This window comes from Homarus americanus, unplaced genomic scaffold (genome assembly GCF_018991925.1).
Source record: "Homarus americanus isolate GMGI-L3 unplaced genomic scaffold, GMGI_Hamer_2.0 scaffold14393, whole genome shotgun sequence".
Lineage (NCBI taxonomy): Eukaryota > Metazoa > Arthropoda > Malacostraca > Decapoda > Nephropidae > Homarus > Homarus americanus.
Window position 1 is genome coordinate 279,335 of NW_024730271.1, and position 13,259 is coordinate 292,593.

Below are 13,259 nucleotides of genomic sequence, written 5' to 3' on the forward strand. Positions count from 1 at the left end.
GTGTAGCCAGTATTCTCGCTGACACTAACTGTAAGCAGTCACTAGGAGCATTAAAGCTACCACTATCCATGAACAACTACGATGGACTGGCCATGTTAGTGATGTTATCTGCATGGACGTGCTCCCACAAGTTCAGATGAAGAATTCCCTAGACTAAGGCTGAAAATTCCCTAGATTGGATCAAAATTCCCAAAATACATTTTCCACTCACGCACACACACATTCTTTTCAGCTGAATTTGCTGGAGCTCGCGATTTAATGAGGCTTGCCAAGGTGAAAGGGAGATTATGTTCAACTATGAAAGCAGCTACTTGTACCTCTGTGCTTTCTTTGTAAATGTTTAGGTTGGATTGTTTCTCAAAAGCATCCTTTACTGAAGGAGTGTTTTGTTTTGTTTTCATGTTGTTTATGTGCATTTGACTTTGACTGTGTTTAAGCAAAGCAGATCGGTGGGTTGAAACAGTCTTTTTGCATATTGAACACCTAGGATCCTTAGAGTTCTTTGTTGGTGAGATCAACCAGTCTTCGAATTCCTTCTGGCCAGCCCAGTCGGTGCGAAATTTCTGGTCATATGATTTAGCTTTCTTTGGGGCCAGTGAAGGTGTGGGGTTATGCGATATTTGTTCTCCATCCTGTGTGAGTGCGAATCTCCGGGGGTCACCATTTGTGGGATTATGAGATATTTCTCCTCCATCCTATGTGAGTGGTCACTCCAGGGTCACCATTTGTGGGGTACGTGATGTTTGGGTTCACACTCAGGATGGGATGGAGAAAGGAAACTCACAATGTGCTCTCTGTATACATGTTGTATTGGATGTACAATGCAGCTTGGTGCTGGGAAGGCAGCATGGTTAAGAGCGTTGAGTAGAGAGAGCTGGTTAGTGAGGATGCTCAGAGGAGGACCAGCTTGTGGGCAGGAAGAGGAGGAGGTGTTGCTTGCTGGTTGGTGTAGGTAGAAAAGAGAGAGGTAGGTCACCACGAGGTCAGGTCTTATATAGCGGAGGCAGGCGTGGCTGGTTGACCTAGACCACGAGGCATACACTGGGGAATTCGCAGGGTCGGCTACTCAGCGACAAACAGCGTTTGTAGGGGAGGTATCCACTACAGTACTCCCCCCTTCCCTCCAGGCGGTGTAGGAGACTTGTTGTCTGCAGGGTTGCATGGCACATGTAAGGCAGAACGGGCGGTGCATGCCACATGTGAGCCATAACGGCGAGGGCGTGGATGAGCCGGCCGCTAGAGGAGACAACTGTCTAGATACACAATATCTGTGGGAGTAGAGAGGGAGAAAAAGGGTGTGTGGGGGCGATGGATGTTGTGCTTCCTTCACGGCAGGTACAGAGTCGTCAGATGCGCCTGCTGGGGTGTGTGGGCCTGGGTCAGGAGCAGGGGCTGCGTCAGCAGGAGCGGAGGAGTCCATGACAGCAGCAGGGTGCATGACAGCAGCAGGGTCCACGACAGCAGCAGGGTGCAGGACAGTAGCAGGGAGTACCTGAGGGAGAAAAGAGGGGTGTGTGGGTCCGCACTCAGGCGGATGGGCCGTGTCGGGAGCAGGGGCTGCATCAGGAGGAGCGGCAGGGGGTACTGCTGGGCCGGGGGCGGCGTCTGAAGCAGGACGGATGTGTTGGGGTCGGTAGGACGTGATGCATGGGGCAGGAAGGGGAGCGGCTGTCTGCTTAGAGTAGCAGAGCTGCTCTAGGGTGTCTAACCTGCGGTGTAGAGACAGTAGCTGTAGATCCGATGAGAGCTGCCTCTGCGAGGGTAAGCCAGTCTTCCATGTTGCTTGAAGACTGGGAGAGTGATCGGTTTCTCCTCCATCCTGTGTGAGTGCGTATCTCTGGGGGTCACCATTTGTGGGATTATGAGATATTTCTCCTCCATCCTGTGTGAGTGGACACTCCGGGGTCACCATTTGTGGGGTACGTGATGTTTGGGTTCACACTCAGGATGGGATGGTATACTGCCAGACTGGGGTCACTAATTCTAAGGGTAAATACTTAACTCTAATCTTAATTTCTAAGGGTCGCTGCCACCAGACCCCCTCTGGACAGCATATAGCTCGTTAGGTAGCGTGCAGAGTGGACTAGGCATTGGGTTAGGTTTTCCATTGACCAGATCGATAAGGGGAAAGAAGGGTGAAACCATAACATGTCTTAATTAATTTATTCCTTATGAAGCATACTGCTAAAAAACATACAAATGAAGTGGCCTTCCTCAGAAGAACAACGAAAATGTTGGTTACCCAGATCGGCACCAGACGTCGTACATTAATGGCGTGTCATCCACATACTTATTGCATAACAATCTGTGACCACCTTACCTCGGTCATTCCTTCTTACACTACCCCTTAACACACCAGACTGCTCCACCTGTATGGAATATAGCACCGTCGGTTATCATACATAGTAGCACCATCTCGACACACCTGTTACACTCCACACCTGCAGGTATGGGACTCCTTGTAACTTTTAGGTATACATAACAGGCACCTCGTTCGCACACCGTCCTCGGTGGGTAAAGACGAGGGCTTCACCAAGAGACATACCAGTACTATTTCTACGCCTGGTAGTATAGGTCGCTCCAAGTGACGACGGCAGGGTTTCTCACGGTCTCCTTATTTGTTACTACTCATTTGGAGTGGTGTGCTGGGAATCCACAGCTTCACAGTGGATTGGCATAGCTGGGAGTAGTCACCACCTGGGGGGACGCTCACAGGGATAATGGCTGCCGCGCAGCAAGGCACTCCGACCCATGGGACCTGAGGTGACGGTAGAACGGAGGGTACTGAGTGCAGTGCCCTGCCGCTCGTCACTGCATAGACCTACAGTTCCAATCTTAAATTTTTACTTTTATTTCTTACGTTTCTCACCTGAACACTTTTCGGCATATTGTCACTCATGCCTTATAAACACATATTTTAACCCTAAAGTACAAACTAAGGTAAGGTTCTGGTTTGCTAAATCGTGGGTAAATTCATTGGGTTATAATATCAACACGGCACACTCAGGCGGGTACAGGACGCGCCTTAAAACAAAGGCCGAATATTCATGGCGGGGGTGTATCCACTAAACTTAAAACTGTAATTAGGGATCCTCCTCTCACACATTGCACTATTTGAACACAGACATAAGATTCTCTGATCACTGTGCTTGTCGTGGGTATATGTCACGTGAGGATACGAGGTGTATTAAGTTCATACCGACGCATACAAGATATTTCCTTTCAAGTAAAGTTTCTGGGTCACTTCCAACACCTCACATAGTTCTGATACATTTATCCTTTTTCTAGATCATTGTTCTCATGTATTTTCATATGATATCTGTGGAAGTTATGTTTGCTACACGTTCACAGACGTAAATAATATGACCTTCAAACCATGATCCACACTTAGTCCTACAGTACACTAGCCCGGCTCAACTGGACTTTAACATTCATCTTATGGATACCCTGAGTTCTCCTTAATGCTATGAATACATACAATTAATATTATATAATTGTACCTGGGTACAATACAACACATGGTCTAGTAACCTCGTTTAAAGAACTTTAGCCAAATTATTTTTCAAGCATACATATTTTTAAACTAAAGAACAATAAAGTAAGTTATGTAAAGTACATAGATATTTGCACATATTTCTATAATTAGTTATGTTGAAATTATATAAAATAAATATTAGGTTAAAAATAAAAATAAATGATCGATGATTTTGATTTTAATATTAATGAACAAAAAACTAGTCGTCAGTCGAACATTACACACGGCTCACAGCCTAAATAGTGTTACTTTTACTTGTACTTTTATCCTCTTCACCACTGATCGGCTCGTTAGCCGCTTGGGCGATCGGTCACGTCTCTGCTACGCACTGTTGGCAAGTACTGGGCATGCACCGGCTCCTGAATGTATCTGAACCTGCTCCAGTGTTGGGTAAGTCTGGTCTTGAAAGAGCTCACACTCGGTGCCGTCACAACACTCTCTGGCAGATTGTTCCAAGAGTTCACAACTCTCACTCCGAAAAAGTTACCCCTCACAGTTTTCTGGACTTGCAGCTTCTTTAACCTTGAGCTGTGACCCCTTGTGGGGCGAGCGTTCGCCAGCTCCAGGTAAGGGCACTCGATTGAGTAATGCCCTTTGAGAATCTTATATACCTCAATTAGGTCTCCCCTTGCCCGCCTGCAGTATAAGCTAGTTAATTTCAGGTGCTCTAATCTCTCAGGGTAGTTGAGGTGCCGTAGTGCAGGCACCAGTCTGGATAGCTCTCCCTTGGACATTTTCAATCAACTGACAGTCCCTAGCATATCTCGGGGACCAAACGGGGTGACAGTACTCCAGATGGGGAAGCACCTAATACTTTAGTTGCCTGATTTACCTTTTCTCGCAATGGCCCAAGAACTTCAGCTCATTGTCAACATACACACCTAAGTCCTTCTCGCATTCAGTCTCAAATAATGCAGTTTCTTCATCCCGTTGGGACATATGATACGCCACCTTACCGTTGGTACGCCCCATGTGCATCTTCTTACACTTCGTGACATTGAGCAGCCATTTCTTCGACCATTCTTGGAGCTCATAGAGATTCTTTTGCAGCTCTTTACAGTCCGCTTGATTCTTGATTTCCCGATATAACTTGGTGTCATCCGCAAACATTTGTGTGGAGGAGTGTATTGCACCAGGCATGTCATTTATGAAGCAAACAAACAAGAGCGGGCCCAATACACTGCCCTGTGGTACCCCGCTTTTGACAATTACTGATGATGATTTCTTGCCATTAACCACCAAACAATGCTTGCGGGTCATGTAGATAGTCTTCTATCCACGCTAGACTTTTCCTCGAATTCCGTACCCTCCCAGTTTGATTTTCAGCCTTTCATGGGGTACACTGTCGAAAGCCTTGGCAAAATCTAGGTAAATATTGTTGATATTACCTCCCCGTTCCAGAATATGGGTCCAAATATCCAATACCTTGAGCAATTGTGTTAAGCAGGAGCGCCCCGGCATAAAACCGTGTTGGCAATCTTTTACAAGGTTGTTTCGTAGTAGATGTTCCATCGCGGCATCTCTGATAATACTTTCAAGTACTTTACATATTATGCTGGTCAGGCTCACCGGTCTATAGTTGTTCGTGGAGAGACTATCGCTCTTCTTGAAGATAGGACTCACTTAAGCCATTTTCCAATCACTGGGGACCTTTTGTTCATCCAGGCATTTACAGAACAGGATCTTCAGGGACTCGGCAAGCTCGTTGCACAACTCTCTTTGCACTCTGGGATGCACCCTGTCAGGGCCGGGACTCTTATGGACCTTTCGCTTTGACAGTTTATTTTTTGTACCCTCTTCTGTGAACACAATGTGGGTCAGTGCTATGTCAAACCGTCTGTCCTCCAATGCAAGAAGGTTAATCGCATCCTCTCTTGTGTACACCGAGGAAAAGAAGCTGTTCAATAACTCAGCTTTATCCTGGTCAGAATCTGCGTAACTACCATCCACCAGCCTCAGGTCTGATACTCCTGCTCGCGTTTTTAATTTCGACTTTGCTTAGCGGTAAAACACCCTTTCAGTCCTTCTACACTCTGCCTTTGCTTGGTTTCTGGCTCTTGCATATATCTTCCTGTCCTGCTCATCGTTTGTCTTAACCCACGTCTTGAATTTCTGAGTTTTCTTCTTAACTTTGTCGACCGCCGCATGGTTCATGTGTAGGGGTCCCCTCGTATTCCTAGAGGCACTGGGTTTGGTCTTGGGTATATATTTATCGATCAAATGGGTCACTTTACTCGTTCTAGCGATCTGATCAGTGGTGAGGAGGATAAAAGTAAAAGTAAAAAAAAATATTCAGCGGAGTGTCTGCGTTCTTGGGCCTTAGTGAGTCAGCCAGTGGATACCCCTTGTAATATTTGGACCTCGGCCTGTCTTTATCATGAAATAGGTAACAGTTAAATCTGAATGACATCACTACATGGTGATTGGTGCCAACTGGGACTATATGTTCCAATTTGGCCACAATACCCTCCTCGTTTGTTATGATGAGGTCTAGTGGCTTGGGTGTTTGCTCTCCTCTGTAATGTAATAATAATAAGACAGGTATAGTACATGTATTAGGCAATTTCTAACAGTAGAAGCATATAGTTTTTTCTAAAACTATATCAGATTTGTAAATTATGGATGAATCATTCCAGTTAATGGTATGACCCACTTACATGTTTAAGTATGGGCATATCTTATGGCAATTTTACGTTTAGCTCGTCTGGCATGTAAGTCCCTTCCATTACACAGAAGCACGGATGGGACTTCCCTGGGATGATATTAAAAATATATTAAATCCTTTCAGTTTCTGGGTGTGGCAATGCTGTTTATAGTGAAACAGTAATTTAATGTGTTTATATTTGCATTCAACAGATTTGATCAGAATATTCACCTAGTATTACCGATAAATAATGTAAAAGGGAGGAATAAGATATACTAATTTGTAATTAAAACTTTATATTCCTTGATTGAACGAAGAAGTTAATGAATGTACAATAATGACCATATAAGTGTGAGAGCAGTCTCCAAGGAGCCAAGTATGAAGCTAAAACTATGTAAAGTATGTTATCTTAGTATTCAATTTCATAATAAAACAGTTAAATATAAATAAATATATGAAGTAAGGTATTAAGTGTACAAGAAGAAAATATAAATGGGAATTATCGGTAATGTAACAGACGATGAAGATGAGGAAGTTCAACATTGTCTCCCCAGTGTACGACATTGTGGGTGGGACCATGGCAGCACTGCGGGAGGAGAGAGTTATGGCCAGTGTTGCTGCGGGAGGACACAGGATGAGCGGCTGAATACATACCACATTACGTACAGTTGTGAATGGAAAAGGAGCAAGATGACGGTAGTGCGATATTTAACCCCGGAGCAGCTAGTAGGATTTGAAAACTATAAGGTATGTGGAGTTGAAGACCTGTGTAGTTATGGGTGGGAGTGTAAGAGGATGAGGCAAGCGGCTCTTGACTAATTGCAGCCACACATTGACATCATTGTGGTTGTTTGAGCTGTTGAATATATTAGCGAATTATAGAGGGAAAAATACTGATGTAACAATAGGTACTGCTTGACTCGAGTGATGAGGTAATTACAGGTTTTAATATCGGTCTAACCCATATGATTCAATCTGTAGATACCTGTGTAATACTTAACCGATATAAATGGGTTTTGATAGATTAATGGATAAATATTCAATAAAAACTCCATACAAATTCGCTCTAATTTAAGATGAACATTGGCAACGGGGGTATACAAACATTGGTAAGCAGTAACTCAATTAAGGATAGCATAGGAAAGCTGTTAACAGTGGTGAAACACAGGTGACTTATCCTTTTATTTACTTTTATCCTCTTCACCACTGATCGGCTCGTTAGCCGCTTGGGCGATCGGTCACGTCTCTGTTACGCACTGTTGGCAAGTACTGGGCATGCACTGGCTCCTGAATGTACCTGAACCCGCTCGAGTGTTGGTCAAGTTCTTGTCTTGAAAGAGCTCACACTCGGTGCCGTCACAACACTTTCTGGTAGATTGCTCCAAGAGTTCACAACTCTCACTCCGAAAAAGTTTTCCCTTACAGTTTTCTGGACTTGCGGCTTCTTCAATCTTGAGTTGTGACCCCTTGTGGGGCGAGCGTCCGCCAGCTCCAAATAAGGACACTCGACTGAGTAGTGCCCCTTGAAATGCTTATACACCTCAATTAGGTCGCCCCTTGCCCGTCTGTAGCATAAGCTAGGCAAGTTCAGGCGCTCCAATCTCTCAGGGTAGTTGAGGTGCTGAAGTGCAGGCACCAGTCTGGTGGCCCTCCTTTGAACATTTTCAACCAACTGACAGTCCCTAGCATATCTCGGGGACCAGATGGGGTGACAGTACTCCAGATGGGGAAGCTCTTCACTCTTGAAGATAGTTACGAGGGACGGACCGTTTAGATATCTGAACGACCTTCTTATAAGACCCAATAATTTATTTGCCTGATTTACCTTCTTCAGGTGTACAGCAGACAAATAGTTTCGTCATTAGTAGGAACTCGGACTCTAACATAGTGAAGCTTGTTTAAGGGTTTGAGAGTAAGCTAGTGTTCACTTTTGGTAGAGTTTTTCAGTTTTAGTTATGTCCCCTGCATGATTTATCAAGTATATACTGTAAAGTGGTATGTAGATATTTCATACCTTAAGACATACAGTACATATATCAGAGATGAAATTGCATTCAAGAAGTAACGATTGAACTCTCAAACACACAGGGAATGTGAATTATGGTAAGTGTTCAATAACTCCCTTTAAACATAAATTAATATATAATAACGGGAGCCACGAATTTCCCAAAAGTATAGCAAATAAGGGTAAAATCTTATACATACACAAAACATGTTTAATAATATTTTTAGTGTAATTTTGTAAAAATAATTTGTAAGATGAAATAATAAACAGCGAAAACTTTCAGTATTGGCGAACGCTAAATTCCAAAGAGTTCGTGAACAAGGGAGATGACTCAGATCCATCGTGATGCACTTCGCTAACCTAACCTAACCTAACGAAAAGTAAATCCTACGGCTATGTTAAATACCCCAAAGTAACAGAAACATCGGTAATTATATCTCCATTTTGGATAGGTGACTCTTTGGAATTTAGTGTTTTTCGCTGTTTATTATTTCATTATTTTGACTACTGTACATTTCAATGAAAACATTATTAATCAGGTTTTATTGATGTAAAACATATATTCGTTAAGATTTTACCCTGGTTTAATATACTTTTGGGTACTTTTGGGTAATTCGTTGGACCGTATAATAATTGACATTTCCAAGTTCAGATTTAGAAAAGTTCAAATTTTGCTTATTATTTAGGCGTGGTTATTTTTTCAGTTGCGGACCTTTACTTCCATTATTTGTCTGACATATGTTCCGATTGATCGAAGCTGATGATGCTGATTCTAAGTAACTGAATGTGGTCATTTGGAAACATAATCAACCTAACCTAAACAGGTTTGCAAGTGACCAAATCCAGTAATCTAGGTCATCAGTATCATCATCCTCGACCAATCTGAATCACTGCCTGACAAATAACAGAAGTAAAGGTCCATGATTGGACAATTAACTACTGTACTTAGTTTTATTTATACAATGAAATTTAGGTTCTACTATAGTATGCGGTCTACCGAGCTGGAGTTGGTCTACCAGGATATTTACACTGTAGCGTCTATTAACCTAACCTTTAGTGTAAATTGTGGTGTCTTCATTTCTTAGGGCTATATATGTAGGAGAGATTGAGGCACAGTCTTCTAAATCCCATGTTTATTTCCCCCTCTCGTTACAGTGAGTTTCCATTTAAATCCACCACCCTACAGTGAGTCTACATATAAACAATCAACATTTAAAGTAAATAAATACAGTTGTTGCTGTAATAATATAAATTATTCCTTTATACTGTATAATTATTTGTACGGTAATACATAACATAAATATCCTGGTAGACACAACTCCAGCTCGGTAGACTGCATACTATAGTTAAAATTATAGGTCAGTGCTGGTTAGTTGCAGTCTCTAAGATGAAAAACTGAAGACATTGAGGTGTAATGAGGGTAATCTCAAGTAGAAATAATAGTACAGTAAAGTAAGAATTTATAGTTGTAGGATTGTAAAGTGAGGAAAGTTTGGTAGTGTGGCCGATTAGTTATTTATCTGTTCATATATATTCTTTGGGGGAATTTTCTAAACACCAATTCTAAGTACAACTATTTATTCGTTAACTCAATGGTATGGACACATTAATAGATCATTATACAGTATTTACGTTACGAGACAATAACTCGGACACAACATGAAATGGATACTTCCCTACGTAAGTAATTCACCCCACGGACCACTCTGACAATGACTCGTGTGTGACCTGGCTGCCCAGCGGCTGGGGGATGTCTGCAGGTTCTGCTGAAGAGAGTGCTGGACTATGTCTCTTGTGGGAGACTGCTAGCTGGGGGCTCATTGCTGGGGAGGGAAGCCCTCCACCCGACCTCAACTAGTGACGAGTGTGTCTTCTTCTGAATTCTGTCTCTGGGAAGAAGCTGTCAGCCCCTTCCCTGTTATAATAATAATGCCTCGTGGAAAGAGCTGCAGACTCCTTATATTGGCGGTGACAAGCCAGAAGATGTCATCACTAATCTGGGTGTGTCTGGCCAGGTGACAGGTGTTCTGGTTGGAGTCTAGCTTCTTGAGTAACACGGTCATGTCGCCGGGTCAGCTAATGACGTGACGGTGAGAATTCTTGTTCATTGTGACCGTGACCTCTCTTGGGTCAGGTCCTAATCTCACTTTAATTACGAAGGGTGGGTCAACTTACGAGGGTGTACACAACTGCGCTTCCGGTCACTGCTATATGTGCTATTCTTGTCTCGGCTGTTAGCTGTGTCCTGATAAACAATCATTACACCTTCCGCCAAAACCAAAGCTTCCATACCAGAGAACCGATGACACATATAGACAATGATCATGGTAATATCATGTGCAGTATCTAGAATAGCCTCTGAGGCGATAATGCAATCTCACATTTTACAAACAATAACCTCATAGATACTGGTATGTATGTTTTTATACTGACTTGGTATGATCTGACAAAACTCACTATGGTGGCCATGGCCTAGGTAAATTCAGAGTAATAATAATAAAAATTTAGATTTTGAAATGGATTTTGTTAAGTGAGAGAAGTATTTTGGCGTACTGTATGTTTCAGTTTTGTAAGTGAATCTAAACCTTAATTTACCCACACAAGGTTGTTACATTGAAATTAAATGTAATAAACTTGTATTGGTAATTTGGTACTATACTCCACATGGGTGCACGACAACTCGTATGCAGTGGAAGATGTCAACTTGTACCCATTTGACTGGTCAACTTGTAAATACTGTATACATACACAAAGTACAGTTGCCTCCATGAATTCATTTACAATACACAGGAGTCAGATAAAATGCTTATTTATCAGTACAAAGGGGTACAGCCTAAAATGGTATTAAAATCAAGCAAAATCTTTAACATTATGTTGTGATTTACTTTTCTTCATATTGAACCCACAGCTTGCAAAGTCACCTCTGTCTAGCCTCTTCTGTATTCTTGTCAACATCAAAGTCTTTAACTGCTATCAACTCGGTAACTGAAGGCTCAGTACTTCAACATCAAATTCTTCGCCATTTCTTAAATGTCTTATTAATTGGCCCTATTCTTCCTTTTTCATTCCCGTGGCACAAATGCTATGTCACCGCCATCAACACACGTCACAGGACAGGGCTTCCTATCTACTGTATGTCGGACATTGTGTCTTCACCCTGAACTGAACAAGTGTAAGGCACAGAAGCCATCGTCGCCAGCACTCAGTAAAGAATGAACAAGATATTATATTAAAAATATTTTAACCTGACCACATGCCATCCCTGACCTAATAATTAAGCAGGGGTCACATGCTTGTCAGCTTGTTTGTTATAAGCCCTTGTTTACGTGATAATTTTGTGGTTTATGATACTTGTTTTAAAAACAGAAATGCAAAGTACATACACATACAGATGCACTGTATAACAACAACAACAACAATAATAATAATAAAATAATAAGAAATAATATAACAGTAATAATAACTATGGGCATCAACTATCAATGAAGTGGGTGTACGTCAATATTAAAGTGGATACAAGTTGTCTCAGGTGGGTATGACTTGTCCTGGATGCGAGTTGTCATAAATCCTACTCAACAATTGGTAAATATTAAAAAATGATTAAATCTTGATTAAAATCAATACCTATACTGGAGGTCCTCGACTTACGAACACCCGCCAATATGAATGAGGTTAAACTTTAAATTTATAGTATTTTATTTACCCGATGACTTATTTTTTACTTTCATTTACCGTATTTTGCCATTATATTTCTCCTTTTATTTCATTTACTGTATTTTGCCATTCTATTTCTCCTTTTCTCTTAAATTAAGTGGTGGGCTAATCCCATAAAAAAAGTACGGTATGCTCATAGCATGTGTTTCGACTTATGTATATTTTCGACTTAAGAGCATCTGCAGGAACGGAACCTGTTCGTAACCCGGGGACCCCGTGTAGTCACATTCCAAGGATAAATATTGTACTTTTATAATATATAATTCTTCAAAGAATAGTTTTTTATTTTACAAATTATTAGACCTATTCAGTAGTGTGTCTTGCTCTAAATTGTAATTCTATACAGTACTGTAATGTTTATAATCAGTGAAGTGCCCTGTGAAAACAGTATAATATAATCTACTGTACATTAAAATACAATTTCATCCACAGTACAGTGCACAAGACACAAGCCCTCTCAGCAACTATGTTATGCATCCATTTTGGAATGCTGTTGTAAAGGTGAGTGAGTTTGTTGGTTTTGTCTTATGCTGTTTTAGATTGAGTAGCAGAGCGGATTAGCTTTCCCTAGTAGCCATGAGAAGCCTTACTTCTTGAGACTTGGTGCAGTATTCCAGAAATAAAAGAAGGATTATTTTTGTGGTTCTCTCAAGAATAAAGGTCTGCTTGGCAATACTTTTTTGTGCGTGTGTCTGACTTATTTTCAGTTTGTATTAATACTGTACAGTACTGTTTATCCAACTACAGTACTGTACTGTGCATTCTCACAGTTACCATAATGTATCTTAGTGCTCTCACCTGCAGATATACTGTACATACAGTACAGTACTGTACTACAGTATACTGATTTAATGTTCTATCATACTAAGTCATTACCATTCTGTGACATTGCTATAATCTTTAATGTGTTCATAGCTATCACATTCTGATAACACTATCATTCCACAAATTATTATTTTTGTTTTTTAGCCATGTCGTCACAGATCAGCTTAGGTCTACATTTGTCTTTTCATAATTTTCTTCTCTTTTACAATCACTTTGGAAACTAGAAGTCAAGTTTTGTGTGTGTTAACATTCATATGTAAAATCACCACATGCTGTGACTGCAGAGTGGACAAGCAGCATCACGATTGGCTAGACAACTCTTATCAAAAAGTGACAACCACGATTATATAAGTACAGTCTGTACTGTCCTATCATTCTTGAAGTGTTGTATCAATGTAAGTTTGTCCTGCTAAAATATTGAATCATTTGTCATGCTGTATACATTACAGTATTTATTAGCTTGCACTGAAGTAAATTAACAAATACACCTAAATGTATTGTATGAGCATGATGTGTTGGGAATGTTGCTTAAAATA

At 41.3% G+C, this 13,259-nt stretch overlaps 1 protein-coding gene across 3 annotated transcripts in view; it reads left to right on the forward strand.

The window, feature by feature from the left end:
• Nucleotides 1-6,746: 6,746 nt before the first annotated feature.
• Nucleotides 6,747-13,259, forward strand: part of LOC121866942 (ethanolaminephosphotransferase 1-like) — a 30,621-nt gene continuing 24,108 nt past the window's right edge. For 2 of the 3 annotated variants that reach the window (XR_006089050.1, XM_042366694.1), the window contains exons 1-2: nucleotides 6,747-6,926; nucleotides 12,331-12,399. Coding sequence is in view for 2 of the 3 variants with exons in the window: in XM_042366694.1 (XP_042222628.1) it covers nucleotides 6,870-6,926; nucleotides 12,331-12,399 (126 nt within the window). In the remaining variant the exon portion in view is untranslated. Of the gene's footprint in view, nucleotides 6,927-11,296; nucleotides 11,714-12,330; nucleotides 12,400-13,259 lie in introns of all 3 variants that reach the window. The other variant, XM_042366696.1, reaches the window with a different exon arrangement.